Source organism: Manacus vitellinus, unplaced genomic scaffold (genome assembly GCF_001715985.3).
Source record: "Manacus vitellinus isolate BGI_N305 unplaced genomic scaffold, ASM171598v3 scaffold_8_pilon, whole genome shotgun sequence".
NCBI lineage: Eukaryota > Metazoa > Chordata > Aves > Passeriformes > Pipridae > Manacus > Manacus vitellinus.
Window position 1 is genome coordinate 2835135 of NW_021940864.1, and position 27809 is coordinate 2862943.

General features: G+C 42.7%; 2 protein-coding genes across 2 annotated transcripts in view; one reads left to right on the forward strand and one right to left on the reverse strand.

Annotated features, from left to right (window-relative positions):
• The window catches only part of CLIP4 (CAP-Gly domain containing linker protein family member 4), a 29882-nt gene extending 24556 nt beyond the window's left edge, over positions 1-5326 (forward strand). Inside the window, exons 13-17 of the mRNA XM_018085359.1 lie at positions 250-378; positions 2603-2726; positions 3436-3500; positions 4181-4253; positions 4892-5326. Coding sequence (XP_017940848.1) covers positions 250-378; positions 2603-2726; positions 3436-3500; positions 4181-4253; positions 4892-5213 — 713 coding nt within the window. The 3' untranslated portion in view covers positions 5214-5326. The remainder of the gene's footprint in view (positions 1-249; positions 379-2602; positions 2727-3435; positions 3501-4180; positions 4254-4891) is intronic.
• A 4488-nt stretch (positions 5327-9814) lies between these two features.
• Positions 9815-27809, reverse strand: part of ALK (ALK receptor tyrosine kinase) — a 225744-nt gene continuing 207749 nt past the window's right edge. The window contains exons 21-30 of the mRNA XM_018085039.3: positions 27719-27809; positions 26731-26795; positions 25693-25822; positions 20068-20165; positions 18924-19016; positions 17125-17226; positions 16599-16733; positions 15945-16035; positions 12551-14617; positions 9815-10243 (exon numbers count right to left, since the gene is read on the reverse strand). Coding sequence (XP_017940528.2) covers positions 13919-14617; positions 15945-16035; positions 16599-16733; positions 17125-17226; positions 18924-19016; positions 20068-20165; positions 25693-25822; positions 26731-26795; positions 27719-27809 — 1504 coding nt within the window. The 3' untranslated portion in view covers positions 9815-10243; positions 12551-13918. The remainder of the gene's footprint in view (positions 10244-12550; positions 14618-15944; positions 16036-16598; positions 16734-17124; positions 17227-18923; positions 19017-20067; positions 20166-25692; positions 25823-26730; positions 26796-27718) is intronic.

The window sequence follows — 27809 nt, forward strand, 5'->3', positions numbered from 1 at the left end:
AACTTTTAGAAAGATTTTTTTTTTAACATCTCCAAGAGACTTTTCAGAGCAGAGAAAATTTTCATGCTGGCACAAAGCAAGTCTTTGTCTAAGCAAAATTTGTGATGTGTTGTCATGTGCTAAAGGTACGCTGTGTTAGAGATAAATGCTCTGTTTAACAATCAGTTTAACAATCTTCACTATTGAAGACTTTCTTAAGCTTTAAAGATATAATGTCACTAATTCCATTCTTGTTCTTCTGTTGACCAGGGTTGTATAGTACTCCGACTATGAGAAAAAATGCTCTTGATGGAGAAATTCAGGTTGGAGACAGAGTACTGGTGGTGGGACAGAGAACAGGCACTGTTAGATTTTGTGGGACAACAAAATTTGCACCAGGTATTTGCAATACTCCGTTATAGAATTAATATAGAATAGCTTACATGTGAGCACATGAACATTAAGAGAACTCCATCTTTTTCCTCACTCCTTCCAAAAAAAATTCTAAATTTGCTGATATGTTTCCAGGTTCTTTCTCTCTCCTGTGTCTCACTGAATATTTTTTACTTTCAATGCACTTGCCAGGAAAAAATAATGGTTTAAAATGTGACTTTGACTTGTCCACTATCATGGCTTAATTAGGAGAAATACTTTAATGTTGAAGTTGTAGGTATTACAGAATCATAGAATATGCTGAGTTAGAAGGGACCCACAGGGATCATCGAGTCCAACTCTTAACAAAGCTTTCTGAAAATCCTCAGTTTAGTCTCCAAGGGGGTATGTAGTTTATTGAAATCACATGCATATCTCCTTACTTTTTGTAGTAAAGCTTTTTGACACAGCTTGTGTCTTGCAATACTGGCACTCCTGTACCGTGTACCTATCTCATTCTTAACTTATTGGTATCTTTAGGATGGTCATTATGAGCAATTAAATCTTAATGAGAAAACCTTTTGGTCACAGGACCAATAAAGTTACAAACATCTCAGAAAACCTCAGCCCCTACCACCATTTTCTCATCCTTCTCCCTTTCAGCTTCTCCCTTTCCCAGCTAAAAAACACTTTGCAGTGAGGCCAGGTGTTTTCCACAGCAGCCAGTTGCTTTACATTCTGGAAATTAATTTCTGAATACTATTTTTTTTGTAGCCAGATTTATATTCTTTATGACCCTATCTATAATCTTATTGCAAGAGTAACACAAAACCAGTTGGTAGGTGTTGGTGTGAGAACCCAGTTTGGGTGAGGTCCTTTTGGTTGATAGGTGATGGAAAATACTCTGTTGTGACACTTGGTGGCATCAGTATTAAAAAAAAAAAGTTAGAATGCAAGACTGTGGTACTGTTTTCATTCTCACCCCTTTCCCCAGTTTCAGTAGGCAGTCCTGGCTTAAGCTACTGCAGTTAACTGAGCAACACTGTAAGTCATCACAATGAGAAAAGGACTGGTTCCCAAATACACTATAACAACTGTAAAACCAGAAAGCTGTTTGACAGTGTAAGTCTCCTCCCTCTCTGATTCAAATCAGGAACGAAATGTTTGGAGGAAAACATGGCATTGTAAGAAGTGAGGATGGAAAGATGACTGATCTTCACCATTTGCTAACCTAGCAATTTATAGAAAATGTAACAGATGCATGTTTAAGTACTTCAATTTTAATGTGTATCAGAGCTCTGGAGGTTATCCAAACTTTGTTCCTTTTGCTGCAATGCAGATCTTTATTTGGTTCTAAAAACAGGAAGGGGAGAGCTGATGTACTGAGCTCTTCTAATTCATAAGCTGTCATTCCTGAGTTTCTTGAGCTGATAATTAGAATTACTGTTTTATCCAGTGCCTTAGTACCAAGTGACTTGAATTAAATTTTGAATCTTTTGGGGATGGATAGCATAAGGACTACTAATGGAGTATGAAATTTAGCACCTTTATGTAATTAGCTCACATTTATCACAGGTTATGAACGATCAAGCTCATTAACATCTTGATGTCTATTCAGTGTTCTGTACGAGATTAATTGATGACCAGTTCTGATTCCTACACCCTTCTCTCAGTATCTTACAACCAGCCTTGCAATTTGTATTAATTATAACTTGCTAGATAGAGAGAAGGAATGAATTAATATAAAAACTTTAATTTTACTGTTGATGATCTCAGATGAGGCATAAACCATGTGGTCAGAGGACTGAAGAGGGAAACCTGAAGTACTGCTCTTCTTTCCTGTCTCCTTGTTGTCAAATAGCCACTGTTACATTCAATAACATTGCATTTGGCTTTAGTGTACATATATATATGTATACATACACTAAATCTTTGATGTATATATATATATATGGATATATGTATCTCAAAGGTTTTACCTTTTTTATAGCAATTAAAATGTCAGTGATTTTCTTGAAAGCATATAAAATGCTGAGATAATTATATTTAGATTCAATAGGGTGTAATTTTTGCATAATTGCATAGATAGCTATTTTACAATACACATATCTACTTTTATTATCTAGACATTTTTCAGCTAGAAACTGTTTTCCTTGATGTAGGTGAATGCCAACTGTGCCAGCTGTCTAGATGAAGAAAAGCCTGTAGTGTTTTGTTCAAAATGCCATGATTTTACTGTCTTGAAATGTAGGATTTTGGTGTGGAATTGAATTGGACAAGCCTCATGGGAAGAACGATGGTTCGGTGGGCGGTGTGCAGTACTTCAGTTGTCTTCCCAGATACGGTATATTTGCACCACCATCTCGTGTACAGAGGTAAGCACTGGAGCTGTTTTAATGTTTGGGTTGTCAGATGCTTTCTTACATTTCCAGTGGGCAACAAAATTTTGAGCGGGTATGGAAGATACAAATGTTTTCTTCTGCTAATGGAAGTTTATAACCTTCATGAAAAACCCAGTGGGTTTTAGATCAGCTTTTTGAAATGAGAGTATAAATTGGATATGCAGCTACAGCATCTCTCTTGCAGCTACTTGAGGTGTTTTTATTCCAGGGTCTCTGACAGTCTGTGTTCGTGACACTTTACTTTCATGACCCAATCCTGATGCACTCAGCTAAATTCAGTTATAAAAGGAAGTTGCCCTTAGACGTGCCTGGAAATACTATTCTCAAGAAGAGCATCCCAGGAGTTCAGTGCTCTTTCCTCCTACATTTGTAATGTAGTTACTTTGCCAGACATGTTCTTACTTTTCTTTCCCTGAATATACCGGCTCAGGCAAACTGTTAAGAACTTGCCTCAAAATTATCTGCGCTGTCTTGATGAATAAAAAGCAAGTAACTCAAATAAACCAATTTGCTCCAGGCACTTCTTACATACCAGCCTGAGTGCAGCAGAAATGTTGGTATCTCTTGAGGGGGCAGATGGAGAAGGGGAGAAAACCAAAACTTCATCAATATTTGACAAGTCAGTAGGTTTGTTCACAGAGTTGAGTTGAAGTTACTTCTTTGTTGTGTTATTGCTTTTCAGACTAACGGGTTCTCTGGACTCTCTCACAGAAACTTCGTGGAATAAAATGAATCACACTTTTCCAGGTAGGACCAAAAGCACTGTGATTTGGCTCAGGCAGCCTCCCACAGGCACTACTCTACAGCCAGAACCTACTGCACAAAGCCAACTTCCTTAGAAGCACAGTAAATTTTCAAGGAACCCAAATGCCAGGCAATAGTCTGGCTGCTCCCTTCCCAAAAATGTAGCCTGCAGAAGGAACTGTGGAGTACTGTGTTGTTATTAGCACTCTACTGGCAGAAATAATTATGTCAGAGTTAAGACTGTTGGCAGTCTTCCCTTATTACTGTATTGCATTCTAATCAAAGATAATCAGAAATTGAACCTGCTCCTTAATCTAAATTGAGATGGATGAAGGGATCAGTGTAGGGTGAGGTCCATATGGAATTACTAAAACTTGTGTAAGATATTTGAAGTATTTTTCTTTTTCCTTAACAAAGCTTTTTGTGAAAAGGCTGCTTCAAATTACCGTTGTTTGGTTTGTTTAGTTTAATTTCTGTCCCCTCTAAGAATCTGAACGTATTATGGACGTGTACTTTCATGAGAAGTTTCATCACTTAATTTCCAAATTAGAGGGGAGAATGTGTAGCAAATGTAGTGGAAGCAGTATAAAAGCAAACACAAAGAAAACACAAAGAATGTGAGTTCACAAAGGTTTTTTTTTTTCTTAAGAAGTCCTACACAGCTTATTAATCTTTCCACTTAGGTTTTAGGCGCAGTCTCAGCACCACTTCTGCATCTTCACAAAAGGAGATAAACAGAAGAAACTCCTTTGTTAGGTGAGTGTTATGAGTTTCAAGTGCTTGGATGAACAGGCTGTTACCTTTACTGTTTCTTGCTCAAAAGAAAATCTTTATGCATGTAGAATATCTTGACCTTTATATGTTCATTTTTTTTCTTCCAAAACAGACCAGTATTAGACTATTTTTCCATAGGTATCCAGGAGTATAGTCCTTGAATTCAGGTTGGCATTAAAACTGTTTTCCAGTCATTCATCACAGCATATTCTCCAAATTGTTGTATTTTTACACAGCTGGATGAAGTTCAGAGGGTCTTGTTAAAGGACTTCACTTCGTCTTGGTGATCCTGACTGACACTTGCACTTAAAAGTTGTTTCAAGCCCCAAATAAAATGTTTCATTTGCCTTAATTTACCAATACTATCACCTCCTGTAAATATTGTAGATCCCAGCATTGGGTGGAAGGAAATTGCTTTTCCAGTATTTCAGACTGCCAAGTGTACCTGCCTGTTACTCTTATTTCATGGTTTGTTAGTGACTTGAGATTAAACCCATTTTTTTAAAAAAAGGGATTTGAGATTTTTCTCCCATGTGCTTCACAGAACTACAGATTTGCCCTGGATATTTTGTAGGAAAAAAAGAAGAAAAGGGGTTTTTTTTCCTTTCTTTTGTAACTAGATCGAAGAGCTCCGTGTTGCGGCGCAGCTGGAGCAGCACCACTACAGCTCACTCCGAGGGGCCCGTGAAGCTGCACGAGGGCTCTCAGGTTCTCCTGACCAGCTCCAATGAAATGGGGACCATCAGGTACATTGGTCCAACAGACTTTGCACCGGGGATATGGGTCGGGCTGGAACTCCGAAGTGCCAAGGGAAAGAACGACGGCTCCGTGGGGGAAAAGCGCTACTTCACCTGTAAGCTGAACCACGGGGTCCTAGTTCGACCTAGCAGAGTAACCTACCGTGGGATTAATGGGGCAAAGCTTGTGGATGATATTTGCTGAGCTGAAAGGGGCTCAGAGAGGAGGAAATAGGTATTTTAAAGCACAAACCAACCCCACCTAGAATGCGAACTTATTTTGAAATTATTAAATCTGCGTTTGCATTTTACATATATGAGTATGCATTTTACATACATATATGTAGGTGTGTGTATATAATATATATGATATATATATTTTATATAAATATATATATAAAATAGAGAGATAAAGAGTTCAGTTGTGTTAGGAAGTAAAACCACTCTTCTGTTTTAGTTAAACGGCCCTTGCCTGGAAGGTTTTTTACAGGAGCATCTTGTGTTTAAGGTGCTGCATCATTTGACTAACGTTCCAGTTAGAGAACACGAGGATCTCCAGCGTTCTCTAAAGTTCCTGTGTGATTCATGCAGTATTTAAACAGTTTTTCTCCCTGTAGTAATGAACTGGTAATGCTTTGTGCATTGCCTGCTTTTGACAGCGGAGGTGGTTGATGAGTGACATTAGCCTGGTTCCCGGGCACTTTGTCAATTCCAATACCAGCTGCTAGCAATAAGGAAGCAAAAAAAAAAGGAAAAAAAGACCTCTTTTTCAAGCAGTTGTGGAGTATTTTTGCATTTTATCATTTGGATCCCTCCTCTTACCCCCTCCTCTTCTCCAGAATGCAAAAGGGCTGATAAATACAAGGATTTGCTGCTATCCTAGTGAACAGCAGCAATTAAATTAAAAGCCTTTAAAAAACACAAATATGCTGCATGTCAGTCTGTATACTAAAGAGCACTTTTTGTTGTGCATTTGTAGAAGGAGCTACGTATAAGAAGCACTCTTTAAAATAATGCACTTTGCACTGTCCTGGAGAGCTTTCTCTCATTTTTAGAGACTTTCTTTTTGTTTGGGGTGCTGCAGGCAATGAGTATCACAGTTTTGAAATGCAAATAAACCCAGAGTGGAATTACATGTAATAGCCTCTTCATAAATATTAGGTCTGTATAAATACAGCACAGTAATTCCTGCCAGTGGTATGGAACATATACAGGGTTTTCAAGCAAGCTGTTGCCATTATTTGATTGTTTGTGATACATGTTTCTTCTTGTTTCCTTTAGAACAGTTTCCAGTATGAATTTCTTATAAGTCTTATGATAAATTAAGCATAGTTTTAGGTACAGCACTGTAATGCGCCTTGATGTGACATTATTTGCATATCAGCCTTTTAAAACAGCTAATATTTTGTCCATATTTTAAACATATAATGTATTTTAATTGCTCAGCATATGTAAACATTATCTGATTAGGATGGTTTTGTGTTCCAGAACAGTCGTTTTACTCTTAAATGATTTGCTTGCTCTTGCCTACTTGAAGAAGTGACACTTTAAATCATAATAGCCTATTTTTAGACAGAATCCTGCTGCTGTAACCTTCTTTTAAATATTGCTGTAGCTATTTTTCCTGAGCCGTATTTAAAATAATGCACATTGTATTCTAACTTATGGAAATTTTTAATTGAATATAAAAGCTGTAAATTTTGAACGTAAAAAAAAAAAAGCAATGCTTTATATTTGCAGGTGCAGATACTCAGTGATGTACTGAACTTTACTTTGTCTGATATCTGTTTCTTGCTGGTATTAATAAAATGAAACGCTGTTGAATAATGTACAGCAAAAAGCAAAAAAAGAATTTTCACTGAGTCATTACAGAATGTGCATCTCTCACGTCTGTTCTTATGTACAAATTAAGCACACGGGATTCATGTGGAACAGCAACTGTCACATGTAAAGCAGAAGCTGTTGTGTCTTCTGGCTGTTCTGCACAGAACTGCCAGTTTCAAACAAAGCCTTTGCACAGCACGTTCTGTCACACCCTGGTGCTCCTGGGTGAGCAGTTGAGTTCCTGTGATGAGACACTCATTATCAGGAATGCTGTTTTTCCTGACTGAGCAGATGGAATGGGTGTAACTGCTTTATCTGAGGGGTAGCTGGAGTTCTTCAGGAGGGAGGTATGGGAACAAGTGTGTGGGTGAACAGCAAGCTCAGGCAGTTTGTTATAGTCACACCATTTCTGTGTGGTCTGTCTTGCACAGATGAAGTAATATATAAGAACAACATCTTTACAATAGTTTTCTGATTCATTGGTAGCTTTTTATTTTTTTCTCCGAGGGTGTCAGGCTGCCCCTTCCACAGCTCTGTAGCTACACCCAGTTTGGCTGGAAGTGGGGTCTCAGTGGCCTGGGCTAGTGAGTGCTGCAGGACTTCAGTGGACCTGTCTGATGGGCACAGAAGAGGGCACAGATACTAACTGAGTGTTGGTGTGGTGCACTTTCCCTTCCATTCCAGCTTCAGCCAGCTGCACATTTCTCCTGAAAGCTCTGGCCGTAATCAGCTTGAGCACTGTGGGTTAGAGGAGCAGGACTGTTATCAGGGTGATGTTTTGGCAGCACTGAGAATCTTCTGCAAGGAAGCAAGAAGCACTGTAAATTTGTGCAGCCTGCAACAGAAATAAATCAGTCCATTCCAGAAAGGATTACTCTCCTCAGGTTGGTGAGGTGAAGGGATTTGTGCTTCCCTAAATCCAAGGTAAGTTGCCATAATCCTTTCCTCCAATTCTTGCAGGACTGTGTCATTAAAAAAAATTCTGAAAATAACTGGCAGTGAAGTTTGGAATTTGGTGCTGTGCAGAGGACTGACTATCACAGCCCCAGACTGGTAGAAAAAGATCCTCAAAGTCCCAATAAACTACATAAATATTATGTTATTTATAAATAAATAAACAGATGGTCCCCAGCAGTTCTGTGCTGCCTGTGTGGACTTTGAGGCTAGTCCTTGCCCCACAGCATGTCCCTGGGGTCTAGTTAGAGAAAATGTCCTTTAGTGCTCTTATCCATGAAATTGTTCAAGTTTTTTTGACACTGGAAAGGCCACAGGTGTGTGTGACAGGAGAAAGAGAACTTTTTTGAGGTATCCCAGGATGGGGGATTCATTTCTAGTGAGTTCAGCTCAATTAGATTCAGTGATCGCTTTGCAGATGCTGACAGTAATGGCTTTCTGGGCAGGGAGCCTGTGCTTTCAGAGGGCTGCTAGCCAGCAAGGTCTGAGGCACAAGGATCCAAGACTGGCATTGCAGATTTGCAAGACATAACCTGGTTCCTCTGACAAGTTAGCTCTGTTACCTGCAAGGGTTTTCCTTAGGTGGCAAGTCCAGCATTTATGTCATTGCTTTTACAGAGTTTAGTTTTCTGCAGAAGCCTTGTCATACACCAGGTGGAAACTGAAACTGTGTCTGTGAAAGCCACACAGTGGAGCACCCACCTGCATCCTTTTCACTGCCTTGTCACAGACAGACAACTCTGGAAGAAATGGGAATCAGAGCAAAGATTGCCAACCCATGCCAGATCCAAAACAGTCTATGTGGCTGACTGGTGACCAGGTCTCTTCCTAGAAGAGCACAGAAGAGCTCCCTTTTCAGTTAAGAGGGAGAGGAACCAAAGTGGCAGGGAAACAGGGAGAGAGAGGTGCCTACAAGATATCTGCTCAGGAAAAAAGTCTTGTTTACCAAACGACAGCACTATCCTGCAATAGAATGAGCTTGTGAAGGAGAAAGTTTGTAGATAAGTCAGTCCTAATTTCAAGACCATTTCTTGAGAATGCATCTATGCAGGGCATAGGAGTGATGGGGGAAGGGAAAAAAGTGTTTCAGGGAAGGAACTACCTCTTCCTAGAATTGTCACAGGATTCATGTCACAGGATTCAATACTGGCACTCCACTGTATTAAAATACAGCTTATAGTTAGATCTACTCCCAGTCTATATCCAGACTCAAGGAAAAAGGCTGTCTTAATAGGATATACACATTTAGGAATGAAAACACCCCAATGCTCTCTTCAACCCTTCCCGTTGTTCTCCTTTTATACTGGCCAGTTTTCTGTGGGTAGTAGCCAACCTTGGTGCTTTGTGACAGAAGGAATGGCACCTTCGTAAGACACTTGGCATATGATGTTTGCAATGCAGAGAAGTCTGAAACAGCTGCTGCTCTCCTGAAAGGTGGTTGGGTCAGTGTAGCACAACACCAACTCCTTTGGGTGTCCGTCACCTTAATACTTCTGCAACTTTACCAAGAAAAAGGGATGTCCAGACACCTCCCTCTGACCTCGATCCAATCATTGCACAGCCCAACACAGAGAAAGCCAGCTACTGTCATTTTATTTGTCTTCATGCCTTGTGGTTCACTACACTTGTTTACAATACAAATACACTATTCAATACAAAATACTCAATGACCATATATTAGTATTCTTCTTCATAGTATCCCTGAAGTGCACAGGCCCTTCCTTTATAAACAATGTTGCATAAACGGCTGTACATGAGACAGACACTCCTATAATGAAGCTTGTTACTAAAAAAGCCAGATGCAGACAATTCGGACATTTTCCTGTGGTGGGTTTAACTCTGGGACAGACAAATGGCCATGTCTTTGCTGCTGTGGAAGGCTGTTTTATGCTATTCCTGTGTCAAGGTTCTCGTCACCCAGAAGACAGGCGCAGTAACAGGAGCAGACGTGCAAAGTTACACCCATCACACCCTATTTCAGACCCTTTGTGTTGTGCAGTGACTGCGCCCAGAGGTGCTGCAGCTGCTCTTGGAGCCTCTGCAGGGGGAAGCCAAAGCAGTTTGACACCGCTGTCCAAGGCTGACTTGGCCAAATTAACACAGCCCTTGTGCTTCCAACCTGTGGTACCTGCACCTCCCCTCGCTACAGCAAAGCCCCTCTCCCACCACCACTCCTTTGCTGTGCCTCGGGGAAGCAGAACCAACCAAACTTCTTCCCTTGCTTCATTTCCAGGCACATGATGGAGAAACAAGGTTCAGTAGCAAAAAGGGAAGATGACGGGACAGCTGGAAAGAAACAGGCATCCCAACCTAGTTTACCTCCAGCAGCTTGCAGAAACCTATAGGAAACAGGCAATATCCTGAAAGAAGCCATTTTCCAAGTATAAGAGTGGTAGTACAGGGTTTTTCCCAGTCATGCTTTACATCTTGTAGGTCATCCTGCTTCCCACTTTTCCACTGTAAAATGAGGAAGATATATATCAGAACATCAGTATCACCAATGAAAAAGATTAACAGTCCTAAAAACAAGTTCCTTAAAAAATATACAGTGTGTCAATAAACTGTAATTTAAAAAATAAGTTACAGGCAAAAATGAGTAAGAAGGTTAAAATAACTTGAATTTGTTTTTCTGCAGCACTATAAGCCTAGCATGGAGGAGTTTGATAAAGGAATTTGGGATTTACTCATCCAGAGTGCTTTGGTCTGGTGAGCCCGTGGTGACTTAAGCCCCTTCGTTCCCTGCAGCACTGAGTACTGAACAGGTGGATATTTCTAGACACAGAAATTAAAAGTTTCTGGTTCACGACTGGACAAAATGCTCAGGGCAAACTGGCACTGCAACTGCAGCTCTCACATGGCTAAATGTTACATGTTAAATGTCCTGTCAGCCCTTCAGCTAATTGGAGATCATACAGTAACTGATAGTGCCTGAGTGTGCACAGAGGGACAGAGGAAAGGGGGATCATTAAGAAAAGCGTTCTTCAGATCATCCCAGTGATGCAAATAAGATCTTGCACTGTCACTGAAATCCTGGCAATGCTTTTGGCAACAGGACAGATGCTTAAATTTAAGCAAGGGAATTGCAGAATGACCAGGAAACTCTTTGATGCAGCCTGCACACAAGCAGCAGCGCACCCTTTGGTCCAGGCAATTAATTTGTTTTCTAAGAGAAGGAGGGCAGGCAAATGCTACAGCCCTTGTTTCTGAGTGACAAGATTTGATTAGCATCAATATTTACAGAAAAATTTTTGCAACCTGGGGTACTATGCTTGGACAGCAAAAAGGGGTAACAAACTAAATGCTTGGTGTGGAGTAGCTCTGATATGTTGCGTCTTTAATATTAAAAATAAGCCCAAACTGAATTTCTGAATTCCTCTGAATTCCAAGAATTAAGAAAAGGGGATTTAAAAAAACCCAAACACAAACAAAAGCTGACACAAAAAAAGCCCCCAAAACAAACAAAAAAACCCCAAGAAAAAACCCAACCCCCTCCCCCCAAACCAACAAACCCTAACAAAACCCCACAACAAAGCGTTTTACACAGGAGACACTGGAAGGAAGTTCACTTAAAACCAACTGCCAGTGCTGAACAGTATTTATCTCAATGCACTGTACTAAGCAGAGTGGAGAATTTCAGTAGTAATTCACCATTTCCCCAAACAGAATTATCTCCTGACATATTCCATAGGTAAGAAGCAGGAAGGTGTTTAGCTCCTTCATTTTTTTTTTTACAACTCCCATTCTGTAAGAGTATTTCAGTTGAAATTCTATTATAAAATAACTGCACAGTACAAGCTCAGAGACACTCTCACCATGCTGGGAAAGCTTCCCTTTCACCCCTACAAACTTATAATCATCTCTTGCTGCTTGTGCTTTTAAAGCTTCTTTAGAAATGTCACCTTTTTAACATTGTAACCTGGCAGCTTATCTGTATTTGTGCAGCATCAAAGCTGCTGCCTCAGACCCAAGAATTAATACTTTCAGTTAGTCAAAGATCATTAACTTAGCAACTTTATGTTCCTGTGTATTCTTTAAAAACACTCATGAGTATACAGGTCAGCTTCTGCCTTCAGTAACATGGTAAGGCAGCAAAAACTCAGCGTGTTCCTAGGCAAAGAAATGTTAAAGAAAACAATGAGGAGCTTCAGCTCTTCTGAAAATGAAAAAGCTGGAATATTTAAATGAAAATTGCTATTATATGTGAATAATATACTAGTGTAAGAAATTTTTCTGGCAGTGCTTGCCTCCTGAATTAATCAGCTTTCCTGAGACTCTAAAAACTACCCCCTTTTGTTTACTGAGCTAGAGAGAGACACTAGTGTGACACTAACACAGTCCTAAGCTAGACAGAATCCCTCCCCAGTGGCTATTTCATGGCAAGAGCTGTGAGCCTAATAACCTTGGAGATGACAAATACTCTCTGAGTTCAACCTAGGGAAGCCTGTAAGAGCAACCCTCCTTATTCCTGCCAGACCCACACAGCACATGAACAGCAGCCCCTGACTCAAGCACAGCCTATTAACAAACCACCACCCTGCTTACAGCATTTGGCATCTGTCTTAGAAAACGATTTAGTTTTGTGTATCAGAGAAGTCAGAAAGACAGATTAGGAGAGCACAGCATCTCTTTCCCTCCCCTCAATGTGTTTTTTCACAAGGGGGGTGGCCCAAACCAAGCCCTCCGATTTGATTCTGCGCATCTCAAAGTTTAGGAGTACGTATATGTGGATTCTGGTTTGTTCCCTTATGAAGACAGGAGGCTTACCTCAGCATTTGGATCCAGGGCCAGATTCAGATTCACTTCACTGAAACGAAGAGTCTTGGACTGAAGAACACCTTCACACTCCTTTGCTGATGCTCCAGTACATCCATTTCTATGGAAATAAGCACCCCTTTTTTGGATAGCATTCATGCTAAAACAGCTCCTTGCAACCCTAAGCTGAAGTTACTAATGCACATCTTTACACATGAATTATTTCCTACATCTATGTTTTGACAATACACTTAACTGGAATATTTTTCATGCACAAGGTGTACAAAGTGAGTCAATGGAGTGTTTGTCCTTAAACCACTATCATACATGTATTTTGTTAAAGGGACAAGGGCTCTAAACCCTTCAAATACAGACAGTATCTGGCGTCTGGACTGTGGCACGATGTAGTCTTCTGCCTTTCTGGTGTTATTCGTACAGGGTATGTCAAAGGCTATAGTAAACCTCTGAGGTATGCAGGTGGCTGTCCATTTCCAGGGCATGGTGAAAGTCTCTGTCATGACCATGGTCCTTTAAAGCTTCACCTTGGTTCCGCTTGACACGCACAAGTTCCTGATAAGGGCATTCCTACTTTTGTAGGACAGAAGGAATTTTAAAGGGCTTTACTCAGTTTTAGTGCTTAAGCATAGGAAAACAAAAACAAGACAAAAATCCCCAGGCAAACAATGCCTCTCCCAACCCCCAAATGCCTCACAGCATCTGCACCCACGCTCTGCTTCCTCTCCTCTCTCTTTCAAGGGATGCAGTGTGACCAGTGTCTTTCTACTGCCCTGTCAGCACCCCCATAACCGCTGTGCATTCAAGGACTTTCGAAGACTGGACTGTAGCTGGAACACAACTTGAGACATGTGCCATCGCGTCACCATTCAGTGCATCTTGTATCCTTTTTCGGTTTGGATAGAGGATGCTCTTCCCAAACCCACTACAACATCTGCCAGCTGCAGGAGATCTCTAGGTCTTCCACAGCAACGACAGGTTTGGCATGGAAAACCTTGGACATGGAACACTCATGGCAGTGAGCCGCGGCTTTGACACGCAAGCAGAGAACGCACAACTGAGAAAAGCTCACGGGAAGGGCATGACGACAACCATGCGAATGAGTTGATGCAACAGCAGCTGGGCCTTGCAGATAACATCTGCATCCTCCCTCCCCCTTGGTTCTTTCACTCTACTGGGGCTCCGGTGGATTGAAGCCTCTCGGGTTGGTTGAAATTACAATGGCAAGGGTGGCACTTTCGGAGCAGGTTTGCACAAAATAGAAGGTGATGCTGTCAGATCCCTTGCTCGTGGTGTGTTGGGTAACAGGACATCTCTTCAAGGCTCAGGGGCCACAGGGGGAAAAGTCAAGAGGGTTGAGGGCTCTCAGGGCCCCTGCTGGGTTATGTGGCTCTTGTTTCTAAGGACGGGGTCCTCGTAAGTGCTAGCGCAAGGTGGCGTGGAGGCTTCCAAGGGTAAGCCCTGCTGTTGGTATCCATAGTTGACATTCCCACAGGGGAAGTGGCGAAGCCTAAAGAGAGGCACTTCTTTAACACTTGCAGTTAGGGAAGATGGCTCTAATAGCAAGGAGGAGCCTGGCAGCCTGCCAGTCATAATGTTGGGCCCCACAGTACAGTTTCCTTCCTGTCCCAAATTCTCCCTCTCGTGCCTCTCCTTCTCCAGCACAGAACTGTTTTTGCTGGCCTGCTTCTCCGCAAACCAGGAACCATAGGTTGGATTCCAGAGGTTGGTGGGCTTGTTTCTGGAGCCCCGGCTTTTGTGCAGCTCAGAAGGGGGATTGGACTGGGCATAGGCCATGTTGATATGTCCCCCCGCTGAGGCTGATGGCACCTTCCCCGGCACTGGCTGTTCCAAGGCTCGCGCTTTCCCTAGAGATTTTCCAGCAGTGATGGCTGATGGCAGGGGTGGTGGAGATGGCAGGGTTTGCTTATCATCCTTTCTGTCTTGGTGTGTGGAGACCAACAGAGGAGAAATTCCTTCTGGATCGTCAGGGCGCACCTTCTCCTCCTCCTCAGCTGATGGGCCATATTCTACTGGCAGGGCGGTGTTGATGACATCTGGATCCTGCCAGAGAGAACAATGAGATTTTCTCAAAGTCTGTAGGCATCATGCATTGAATAAAAACCTGACACATTTGACACCTGTCATGCTATGACCACAGTGCATCATTCCCAGTACCTAGTGCCCATATTCCACGTGTAGGGGATGCAGACAAAATGCAGTTAACTGTGAGATATAATGGGATATCCTTAAAAATCCAACTCTTAATAAAAACCCAACCCTAAAACTCACCACAGAATAGTAGAGGTACAAAACCAATGAAAAATATTTTTTATGTCCAGATAAATTTCCTGTGGGAATGTTGTTTTGGAATCTATCATCTCAGAGTTCATAACATTCTCAGATAATATTGAGAAAGTCTCAGCCATGTAAGTATTGCCTCCATATAACGAGGGAGGAATGGAAATGCAGAGAGAAGGCAATACTGGCAGACCCCTTGAAGCCCAAATCCATAGGGATTGTGGTTATGAGCCATTTATGCAGTTTTGAGAATTAAACTGAGAGAAAATGTGGTGATCTGGGCAGCCTTTAATTATTGCTAGATGCCGTGGCAAGCTACAGAGAGCAGAAAAAAAATGCCTCCCAATCGAAGGATCCAAACACACATGAAAAACAGACCAACCTTCCCGAGTAGCGAGGGAAAGCAAACTGACTGAGGCAAATAACAGTGAGGCCATACAAGGAGCCTGTGCTGATAAGGCAGCAAAACATTTTCTAAACTACTCTACTTCTTGTAAGCTAAATTGGTGGTAAAAACTAAGTAACTCCGATTTCAGCCTGGAAATCCAGCCACATCCTTCCCCCTCCTTGCCCAACCTTAGAATCCCCACTCCTTGAGCCTGGCTGTTTCCACCTGCCTTCTCCAGCACTGGCAGATTCAGAAAATTGCTAACAGCTGCTGAAACCACCTGCAAAGGGTGCTCTAAGCTGGGACCATTCCTGTTCAGTGTTGACTATGTCTTAAGGGTAAACACTGGGATGGAGTGGCTGGGACGAGGCATGTGAAACTCATGCAGGTGCTGGCCTGTCTTAGCTCTTTTGCTCATTGGAATCTGTGCCTTTACAAGCAGAAGAAGAGCTACTGGTGTGCTATTTCTATAGCTGTGTAAGCTTGTTTAAGCCCATGCCTTTCAGCAGTGAAAGATAAGATGGATCCAGCATCCAATGAGATGAATATCCCAGCCACTGTTCCCAGGGTGGCATCGCTCTCTGGACTGCTGACTGCATTACTGCAGTGCTGCCTTCTTGTCTCGTATTCTGGCTTGTCTAGACCTCTCCTCAAGAAGAACCCTCTCCACCCACCTCCTCTGAGATGAATGAACACCCATACCTGAGTGCAGTACTCAATCCTCTCCAGGATTATGGCAAAATTTGGCCGGTCTTCAGGCTGGTGCTGCCAACACTGGGTCATAATGCGGTAACTGAAAGGGCAGAACAGGAGATGCTTATGAACAGCAGATCCTGTGGTACATAAAAGCTTAGAAATCATAAGCATGCATCACCATTCTGACTTCCAACAAATAAGAGTTCTCTGCCTTCCCCAGAGTCAGACAACTGATGTACTGGTAGCCACTGAAATGTGACCACCACTGGGGTAAAATCCACAGCCCATCAGAGAAAGAACTCAACCCCCCAAAATCCCTTGGACAATTCACTAAAGGTAGGCAGGGCTACAGATAAAGGAGCCCAGTTTTCCCTATCTGTGAACAGTCTTATGCATTGAAGTTTCACAGCTAACCCAAGACACAGAAATACTGCACCATCTTTGACCAAACAAGCAGTGGCCAGTAATTCTCAAAAGGGCCCTCAATTATTCTCCAAAACAGACAGAAAAATTAGATATTAGAGAAATCACTGGCACTCAAGTTCAATAAAACAGATCAGCCACAATAAGATCAATCTTACAAATAATTAACTTTTGACTAGAGAAGAGCATTTGAAGCAGAAATTTTTGCATGAATATATTAAAGTTAACATCTCATACACAGGGCCAGGGCAGTTTTTAGGTGGATCCATTCTTCCTCCATTGGTGACAAACTCCAGAACCTCCTGGTTACTTTTGCTAGGGTAGGGCATGTATCCCAAAGAGAATATCTCCCACAGCAATACACCAAAAGACCTGAATACAGAAGCAAAGGAAAATAAAGTGAAGGATACAGGAATGACCATCACTGGTGGGCAATGCCCCTAGGTTCAGTACCATCAGCATTGCTCTTTGCAGCCTTTGTGCAAATCCCTGCTGCAGGATTCAGACACAAATAAGTGGCACAGTTGTAACAGTGAATTTTGAAACATTTAATAAATACTAGTAGTTGACTGTTAAGTAAGTAAAGTCTAGGATATAGGTAGGTAAATATGGTTGCTTTGCCCTCCAACACTAGTGACTCTGAAAAACCCAGCTTTTAGTACATGAGAAATGAATCTGAACATGTGTTTTTTACAAAATATTAACCCTTTACATAAAGGGTTACAACACAGACAGACTGGACAGAGAAGGAAAGGAAACACACCATGTATCTGTTTTTGATGTAAATATCCCTTCCATGAAAGCCTCAGGAGGCATCCATTTGACAGGCAACATTGCACACCCACCCTTCCGGTAGTAGCTGGCTCTGCAGAGAACAAACAGAACAAAAGAGTCAGCCAAGAATTCAGAAAATGGCATTGATTTGGGAATTTTATAATTACAAATATTAAAATTTTGAGCCAGAGGAGAGACTAATTAAGGCAGAACAGTATGGCAGAGAAAATGCTGAAGAGACCTGCTCCTTCTCACAAAAGTAGTGGAAATGGGCAAGCAATGGAAGGACTGTTTTATCTACCTCACTTCAGGCCTGATCTGGTGAATCAGTTATCCTCATCTGTGTCCATATTCCTAGTGAATTACTCAAACAGTAACTGCTGCTGGCAGAGCCATCCCCCGCCCTTTTCAACCACAGCAAGATCTTGACCTCATTTCCCACATGGTCACCTTGAGCATCCCCACCAAAAATAAACAAAACCTATCCAATATGTACCCAGCCTAAAGCACTGCAAGTAAAATCCTAAAGCCTTTGTAAGAACAAGGAGCTTGATGAGAAGGATGGTTGGCCATTAGAGCTGGGGCACTAGTACAAAAACCACCTCCTGGGCTTCCGAGACAGTCCTTTATTGTCGCTGTCATTTTAAATAAAACCCACAAGCCCCAAATCCTGTGCTGGCAGCTGCGGAAGGATGCTTGTGCAAGCTGGTATCACTGATCATAACTACACAGCCTGAGCATCCAAAGGATATTCCTGGACAAAGAAACATGTGCAGACTTCAAAGGCACCTTTGAAAGCTCAGCACCAAAGTGTTCATCTTGGCAGTTGGTTCTATTGATTGTGTGAGAGAGACAGATGCTACTTTGTCCCAGCAGAGCCCCTGTCTGACAGTGGGGCAGCGTGGGGGCTCTTTGTCAAGGGAGAGGAGGGAAAAACCCCCAAGCTGATCAGAGCTGATACTCTTGCGTTTTTGAAAGTAGCACTCTGTTTGCATCACCTCAGGCTGTGATACTGTCAGATCTCAAGCTAAGCAGAGCCAGAAGAATCCCCAAGCAGGAAAAAAAGTAGGCAAGGCACTGGAATAAACAGTGCGGGTGACTGAGCACAAGGCATTCCTTCTTCCGAGTCAGGGGCAAATCAATTCCTCAGCACAGCAGGATATGGTGCTGCACTTCTAAAGGTGCTATATGGAAGATGAGATATCAAACTGCAGCCCTGACTGCTTATGGTCATTAAAGATTTTCTGGCACTTCTTGCAAGAGCAGAGTAGTTAACCCTGTGTCTTGGCTGAATTCCAGTTTGGGTGATTACATTTTCCTGACCTTCCTCTGCACCTTCCTCCTTTAGCTGCAGTAAATTGAGAAGATTTACTGATGACACGAAACCAAAGGTGCAGGGGTAGCATCAAGGAGAGAGATTAAACTCAGAATGATTTGGGACCGCAAAACAAAAGGGCACATCAATGCCATTGGATGTGGAGAAAGCAAAGAAAAGAAACTGAGGACAGAATAAAAGAGGGAGGAATAACACCTTCCATGACCATTGGACTTCATTGCCCAGGAGAAAGCTGTCAGGAGTGGAAAAAGTCTCCAGAGCACAGTTAAACTACAAATAAAGGCAAACACCAGAAATACATTAGCTGGGATTCACCAGAGTGGGATGTCTCCACTCTTGCCTTGCTAGGGTTATGCAGAGCAGCACAAGAGCCTGCTCTTCTGCACAGACACTGCTCCTCCCTCGTTTTAGTAAGCTTCCAATTGCAGATACCCTGGGCTTAGCTCTGCTACCTGTATATATCCCGGGCCATTCCAAAGTCTCCAATCTTAGCCACTCTCCCAGGCCCTCGACAGGTAAGGAGGCAGTTCCTGGCAGCAATATCCCTACAGGGAAAGAGAAGAAAAGCAACAGAAAGAGAAGAACCACTTAATCATTTGACAATTTTAAAAGTCAAAAAGAAAGCAAAGAATAGTACCTACTTTCCTGAACTTCAGAGAGCCCACAACAGAAATGTCAGTGTTTATGGCTAACTGTGATGTCTCTAATTCCAATCTACCCCCCTCAGCAGGAACAGTCCTGTTCTTTAACATTTCCTCTATAAACTTCACATAACACCTTTCAGTTGAAAGGATGGGCCTCCTGAGAGCCTTCCTTCACCCCAGGAGCTGTTTTTAAGTCTCTAAGGAGTGCAAGAAGTGGAGCTGATTTCAGCAATGTACTAGTCTGGGGAATGATCCACTGATCTGTTCCTAGTGTGCTTGTTCAAATGTTGTCAAATGGTTGTTGCACTGTCAGAGACAGGTACAACAATGTGCAGGTGTTGCTCTGAATGCTGAAGCTATGGGCCTGTGTATGCAGGTAAAGCTCCAAGCTCCACCTCTGCTGGGCTGAAGTAAACCTTGAGATCTGAACAGCACAGTGGCACACCTTATGGGTGACTCTTTCAGAACCGTGAATTACCACGTCTCTACTCATCTCTACCCAACAATTTTAGATGCTTGCCAAACACCCTGTTCTTCAGGAGCAGATAACAACAGTCACAAGGTGTTGAACTTCTGGCTGTACTTGTATTGCTGTTCTCTGAGAGGGGAAGAGAAAGGTTCCAGAATGAGCAGAGGGGCACTAAGCAAAATTCATGATAGGGAGAGCTTTAAAGACTTCTGTCACAAGATTGTGTCCCTTTGCAGAGTAACCAAATGGATTGCACAAGTGCAGGCACTGAGACAGGGCTCAGGATTTTTGTTAAATATACAGGCCTTTTCCAACCTGATTTATAGCAGCTTTTCTGTTAACTGCTCCTATTATTCTGATTTTGTCCACATTGTTTAAAGGTATCCAGCCACTAGAGTGCAGCAGGACATAAACATATGGAGCAGGGCATTAAGATTCTGTGTTGGCCTGTATGCAAGTCCTGCCCATGTTGTGTTCACCTACCTGTGAATGAAGTGGTTCTCCTCCAGGTATTGACACCCACAAGCAATGTCACGGGCCACGTGGAGCAAGTCCAGCATGGAAAGGGAGGAGGGCTGATTCTACCAAAAGACAAGGGACAAACGTGGGTTAAAAGCAAGAACATGGTGTGATTTGCCACTGATACAACACTGGGAATTCTTCAAATAGTGACAACCTTCAATGTTAATACACAAAGGGATTACAAAAATGCACAAGAGAGAGTTCATATCCATGAACTATGGAAAGAATGTGCAGATGCAATGTCATACAGACCCCAGAGACAGAGTCAGAACAGCTGGATCTGACTTTCCAGCTCTATTGGGATGCCCCTGTAAGAATTTACCCCAGTTCTCATGGGAGATGCTTCTGAATTTTCAGCACGATTTTTGGGATCTGTAGCCTGAACCATTCCTCACCAAGTTTCTCTGTATTATTGCTAGCTCCTCTCTAAAGTCACCTTGAACAACGAAAATGACATTTTGTATAATGGTATGAGTCACATTTGCTCTTTCCCTCCTCCACATCTGTGTAGGTTTTATCTTGCCCCTTGGAGCACTGACACAGGTTTGTGTAGCCAACAGCTACGGAAGACTAAGGCTGCCAACTCCTTCCTGCCCCTCTGATGAAGTCCACAGCCCTTGCCAGCAGGAGCCAGATGCTTTAGCAAAAAGGGCAGCATTCGCACTGGCTCACATTTGTCAGCCTCTGAATCCAAACCATCAGCTGCTGCACTGAGGTGTGAATCAGTGATCCCTGAGGCCAGTCCTGTGGGGGAGGAGGAAATCGCTGCTGCCAGCAGAGTGATGACAAACAACTGGGTGTCAGGGACCGCTTATTCCACAGCAGCCATTTGCCAGCTAAGTGTTTATTGGCCTTAGGTATTGGGCCAAACAAGATTATCCCACTCTTTAGCTTTCTCTTATGACACCAACCATTCTGCCCAGTTCCCAAAGTCACCCCTGCCCATGGGACTCTCCCGCCAATGCAAAAACCAGCACAGCTTCTCCAGTGTGACAGATGACAGGACTGCTTCTGTTGCAAAGAAACATAACTCCAGGCTGATGTGATGCTGTGCTGGCTGTCCCACCTGATCTAAACCACTGCTAACTGGGACTGGAAATCAGTTCAGGCTCTGCAGTAGCCAGTAGCCAGTAGTTAGACAGTGGTCACTGGCTGGTAAAACTCAAAAAAGTCTTAACGTCTTTGGAAGAGATTAGAAAATAACTGGCCTCAATACTTGATTAATGAAATAATTGAAAAATGCTGCATATCTGTGTGAACAAAGCCTGTTTTTTTGAGTGCATAAACAAAATTGTTTGTGACCTCATACCACCTGCCTATATTTTATTACCTACAAAGTATACTTCATTACATATATATACTTAACTGATTCTTTAGAACAATGGACTGCATCTCCCCTTAAACCTTCCTTTTTATAGAGCATCTATTTCCTGAAAACATAAAGCACCTCTTCCCCCATTTTGTGGGGAAGGGGGAATAATTCCTTTTACCTCTGTGAGTTCAAGTGACTCACCAGCTACACAAGATGGCTACAGTAAGAAAGGATGCACATGCCTTCTTCTTTCCTTTCAGGGTATAACCAAAGGGAATTTAATATCTCAATCTACTCATTCCCTCCTCTTCTGAGCAAGGGTCAGAAGCCTGAAGTGAAAACTGAGCAAAAAGCCCAATTCTTTACTCTGCAATCGATTCCAGACCTCAGCTGTACTGCAAAACAGTCAGTGGGCTGAAGTTGATTTGAACGACATAGCTTTTTTCTTTTTTCCCCTTTTTTTTAAACTCCCTTCCTTCCCCTCCTTGGATGAATTCCTTCCACCTTTTATTTGGCTAAATACAATTCTAAAACAGATGTGACTGCCCAGCCAAGGACAATTTAGCCATGTAATTTGTTTGAAAAATGGAGGTTTGGGATTCATTTTGCAAGGGGGGCAGCCTTGAGACGCACCAAAGGATTCGCTTTACAGCTTTTGCTCCTCAGATGAATGGAAGATGCCAGCTGCAATGCACCACTGCTCAGGGCAGTGGGCATGCTGGAAGCACTAGTGTGACACCTCCCCAGGTGAGGCTGAATCTTGCCAAAGGTGAATGAAATTCTGTGTATTGTTCAGTATAATCACTGCTCTGTGCAACAGGCTGCACAGCACAAAGGAGGGGAATCATTTATCCATATATGATTTGTCTCCCAGAGCTCTTCTTTGATTGCTGTGCTGTGTGTGAGAAAGATCAGCGCTGAACTTCCCAGAATGGACAATTCTACAATGCTCATAATGAGCAAAGGCTCCGATTCCAGGTGTCTCTGAATCTACCAGACTGCCTTACTGCAGGTGAGGGGGAAGGGGCATTCCTGTAATAGATGTGAAACTTGATTAGAAATGGAACAGAGAAAGCCTTCAGGGTTGCAAACCCTGGACCCGTGAGGATGAAGCTTATGGAGTGGACCTAGCTGGTGTAAGTCGACATACTCCACAAGAGGCACTGGTATTGTATCAGTGATGTTGGATGAACGTACGATAATTCTTACTTAGAGTCCAGAAAAATCATTATGTGTTGGCTGAACACATTTCATTATTTACATGAAGAACACAGACAAACAACATGCAGTAGTGCTGGCAGCATCTTGATCTCTCATTAAATTGGATCCCATGTTCTGATTTCTCCTGCAGTTGCTCTAGCTTCCCATTTCATGTCCCTCGCCATGTCTTAAGTCCCACTTCCCTTGGTTCACCTTCTCCTTCACCATTCCCTCTGCTTGCTTTCCTGCTTTTCAGTGGCTGAGTGCATGGCAGAATGCTGCATGTGTCTTGCTCCAAGTCACACAGGTTGTTGCTGACCAGTGGCAAACCAAACAAGGCAACTGGTGATCTCTGTAGCATGGTGCTTTCTTTTTCCTGAAGCCTTGGAATTAATGCCAAGTTAATGCCTTTCACATCTCTATTTTTTCCATAACTGGCAAACAAATTTGAAGTTACTGGCAGAGGAGTGGAGAGAGCAACTGGGAGATGAAAGTAGAGAATGAACATGTAAATCTCTTTTTTATTATTAGGCTGAAAGCTGAAATAGGTGGGAAAGACAAGGTAGTAAAATAAATCAGCTAGAAAATACAAAACTGGAAAAAAATAAGGGGAAAGGCAGTAATTCACATGGTGCTTACAGCAGAGTAGGCAGTGGACCTCTGCTACTGAGTCAGTCAGCCAGGTCTTGTGTGTTCAATTAATTCCTTTTGGAAGCAAAGCTCATCAAAGCCTGTTTACTCTGCACTCTTCCTTGTCTTTCCTTTTCTTCAATGGGCCTGAAAAGCTGCACGTCCAGTCTGCTGTGCCTGCCTCCTGCCTGTCTTCTTTGAATGAGCAACAGGAGGAAGAAAGCAGCTCAGGGTTCATTAAGAGCAGTGCAAAGATACATCCAGCAGCACTGAGCCACAGGCCTTGTGTATGGAGACTCAGTCACACCTCAAGTACATGCAGAGGGTAAATCCACTTCCACAGTTGGATCCCATATTTCACAGAGCACAACGCCCTGCACACATCTCACTTCTCATCAGTCAGTCTCCTCTCCTCACAGTTTCTGAGCCGGCAGTCAAATGTGCAACCAGGGGTTGATTTCTCAGCACTCACAGGTGCCACTGGCCCCTCAGAAGCTGCCCCAGCAGCCAGACAATGAATTACTCTGTCATTCTTGCCAGGCAGCCGCCACATGGGATGGTTGCAGAAGCAGGGCAAGGCAAGGGGAAGGTGTTAGATGTGGAGCAAAATCATGTGGACCTGTGTCTGCATGGAGTCAGGCTATCCACATTCATCCAGTTCTTAAAGAGGGAATGGAAACTTTTTCTGAATCAGTTCCAGCTTGCAACTGCCCACCTGCATTTGAAACTCAGATTCCCAAAGTGCCACAGAAATGTGACTGAGCAGAAAACAGAGGCATCAATCTCAGGTCTGCTTCACTCCTGGGAGTAAGTTAAATGCAGGAATAAGGGAGAATCTTCAAGGTGCTGGGAACAGCCCCTGTGTGTAGTAGTTATTATGGTCAGTCTCAGATAACCTCAAACAGGTCAGGAAACACAAGGAAAGGAGAAGAACGGAAGGAGCTGCTGAGAAGGCAGAAAGAGAAATACTAAGGAAGAAATGGAGTGAACCATCTGCCTCTTCTGACATTGGCTTTACAGAGGTTCCACAGAGCTACTGCTAACAGGAACAGAAGTCCTGGCAAGGAAGAACTCATGACTGGGGTGGGGTAAACAGAAACATCAGAAGGTTCCCATGACTGTATCCTGTAAAGATTAAGCGCTTTTCATCTACAAAAGCAGTTGTCTCATTTTACTCCAAGTAGGTCAGAATTCCTGCTGTGCAAGACCAGTGTTCTTGGTGTTTCCTCACAAGATCTTCATCATTACTGAGCTGGCTTCTCTAATTTAATGAGCTAAAACCCATTGTGTTTTCCTTGCTCCTTCACACATCTAGCACAGCCTGGTCTGGCAGTTTTGAAAGGAGCATCTACCAGGTAGTATATCTTGCCCATGTCATTTTGCTCTGCATGGGGTGAGACCAGAGCCCACATTGCAGAACATGAATTTACCCATTTACCCACTACCAAGTTCAGCCCATTTGTATGAGCATCTCTAGGTTCTTCAGAAAACCAACTTGTGTTTACAAAGACCGCTTGCTCAGATTCCAGACATTCCTTTCTGAGTGTTTAGCCTTCTTATCCAGGTAGGAGCCACTAAATTGCAACCTATTCAAGAGTTTTGAGTCTCACAGACCATTTCATGTGTCTGAAAACCACACTGCATGGAAAAAGTACAAAGTTGATCTGTTTCCAGATGCCTTAAGGAAGAATCTTATTTATATCTGTTAGAGTCAACCTGTGTCTCTCTTGTACTGATAAAATCCATCACTTTGTCCTATGTTGAAGAAATACAGAGACAAAGTATGAAGCTGGGCTCTGGTCCTAAACTTCAGCAACATCTGTGTGCCTTTCTGGTCCAGGGACTCAGAGTAAACTTTATTCTTCTGAAATACTGATTCCTCTCTAGAAGTTGTAATTTTTTTCTCACACATTTCTAGCTGACTGTCTTTTCCTATTGATGCTGACTTCAATAGGGAAAATCTTAAAAACTCTGGACTAAAGATATTTGATATTAAGTCAACAGCTCCAGGCCAGATTCTCTCCTTGCCTATGTCAAATTTAAACTGACAGATATCCACAGAAATGCACCTGATCAGCAGTTTAAATAATGGATTTACCATTACTAGCTCAACACTTCTCCCAGTCTGCCCCCAACTGGTGTGAGGGAGGTAAGAGTTGAGTTTAACTTCTGTTTTTTTTAAATTTTGATTTTGGTCTTTCTTTAGGTAGTATCTGCAATGCTATCTAGCAAAGTTTGAGAATGAGGCACCTCTGCATAACCCCAGCAGCATCTGTTCCCTATACACCTGGGTCTTGCCTCCACAGTGGTCTTGTAGCAACAGAAATTTTCTGGCCATCGAAAATTCTGGGAAATAGTATCTGCATGGATCAGCTCTTTTGCAGTTAAGTATTTGCCTCATGGCAGCAACTTTCTAGATAAAATACAGTTTTCTCTTTTCTTACCGGTCTGGGCCGTGTCTCTCTCAGGAATGATTTCAGGTCCCCTCCAGCCATGAGCTCCAGCAGGATGAAACGGGGCAGCGCCTGCAGGCTCACCCCAATACAGCGCACGATGTTCTGGTGGTTGAACTTGCTGTGGAGACAGGGAGGCTCAGTTATGGAGCAACTCTGATCCAAAAAGCACAATAGCAGGACAAATTCAAAATGTTTTGCCGCAGGGAATGTTTGGTTTTTTGTTTTGTTGTTTGTTTTGTTTTTTTTTTTCCTAGAAAGTAACAAATCTCAAAGGTAGGCTAACTGGATAAAGCTAAAGCACTACCCCTGCACTCTGTATCTGTCTGCACAGTGCAGGGACAGAGGTGGGGAAGCAGTGGCTTTTGGCTGCTTTTCCTCTTCCCTGCACTCTTTCTGGGCTACAGCAAGACTTGAGGGGCATAGGAAGCAAAACACGTCTGATAACAGTCTGCTCTTAACTTTCCCCATCCAAGGGGCAGAAGCTGGGCTAGGGCAGTGTTGTTCCAAGTAATATACTGACATAGGGATCTGCTTGTGTAGGGAATGTTCCTCGAGGTCTAGTCTGTAATACTTCCTTATTTCTCCAGACCTCAAATGTGATGGGAAACCATTCCTATGGATTCCAGGACTCAGACACTGACACTTGACATGACAGCAGTATAAAGTCAATGTGAAGTCAAGCTGTTAAGTTTTGACTAGTCAAATCTAAATTCCTCAGGTTGGTTTTTACCTCATGCTTTCATCTCTAAGAGAAATCAAAAGATCCTATTATCAATTCTGAAAACAGGGCCTTAATTTTTTCATTTTGGATATTGAAAACGAGTGTGGACCCTTTTCAAAATTTAGCCTTTAATCATTTGGTGCCTATTCGTTTGTAAGAAGAGTAGAAAAGGATGATGATACCTATCCTCTTTCTCCTAAAATTACTGTATAGATGTGCTGCATGGGCATCACCTCTAAGGAACTTTTTTTCTTCACAGTGCTGGGCTTTGCAAGCATACACAAGTTCATGTTATTCATACACACCTAATAATGAGAGCTTCCATGAGAAAGTCGAGCTCATCTTGCTCTGAACACACTTCTGGCAATGTCTGTAAAAGAAAGAACAGGTTGACAAGGAGAAGATACTTAAGCTTACAGATGTAGAACACCTGGCACTAACATTGTCTGCAGCAATCCTTGTTTCTATAAAAGCAACCTCACTCTAAGACAACAGCTAGACCATTGCTAAAATAGACTGTGAAGCTTTTGAAAGGTAAATATCAGAACACACAGCCCATCAACACCACTGTCATCCTCCTCCCAGCAAAGGAAATAGCCCAGAGTGCACAGGGAAGTGTTCAGTATATGGGATTCTGCTGTATAGAGAATGAGGGATGAGATCACAGTTCCTGAGCTCCCTGCAGTTCAATACTCCTACCTTCCAGCAAGATTGTGAACTCTAACCAGCAGCAGGACTGTGCTGCTATGTAACCTCTAGGAGAAGACAAGCCAGTTAGGTTGCAGAAGGCTCAGAGAACCCTATCAGGGTCTCTTAGGATTTAGCTTCACATCCAATGCATATCCATCCTGTAAGGGAGTGCTGAGATCCCAGGAAAACCAGTCATCTCCTACTTGCAGAGTCTTTGATGTATGTGCCAGCTGCTTTTGGCCCTATAAAGACTTTTGGCCTCTGACTCACAAGGCTCTGGACAGATTACCACACCAGGTGTAGAATGGGGAGGATGGACAGAGAGTGGATTTAGTTCTCATAACTGCAGTCTGCTGTAGCTCAGTGGGAAATCTTTGCCTGTTTACTACTTACAGACCTCTTTTAATAGTTTCACATGCCCATATGCTACAAGTTGTACCATTGCTGTGATGGATTAAGTGTTGCAACAGAGCAGCAACCTTTCTAGCCACATCCTTCAGTACTTAGAGCAAAGCTTCATTCATCTTCAATTTTATAATGCATTGGGACTCTTGGGTGAAAGGTGCATGAAACCATCATGATAACTCATACACTGTCACTTACTTTCACAGCCACCTGCAAGGGAGTGGGGTCGCTGGGGATCCCTGTCACCTGACCTTCATATACCTCACCAAAGGCTCCGTGGCCCAAACCC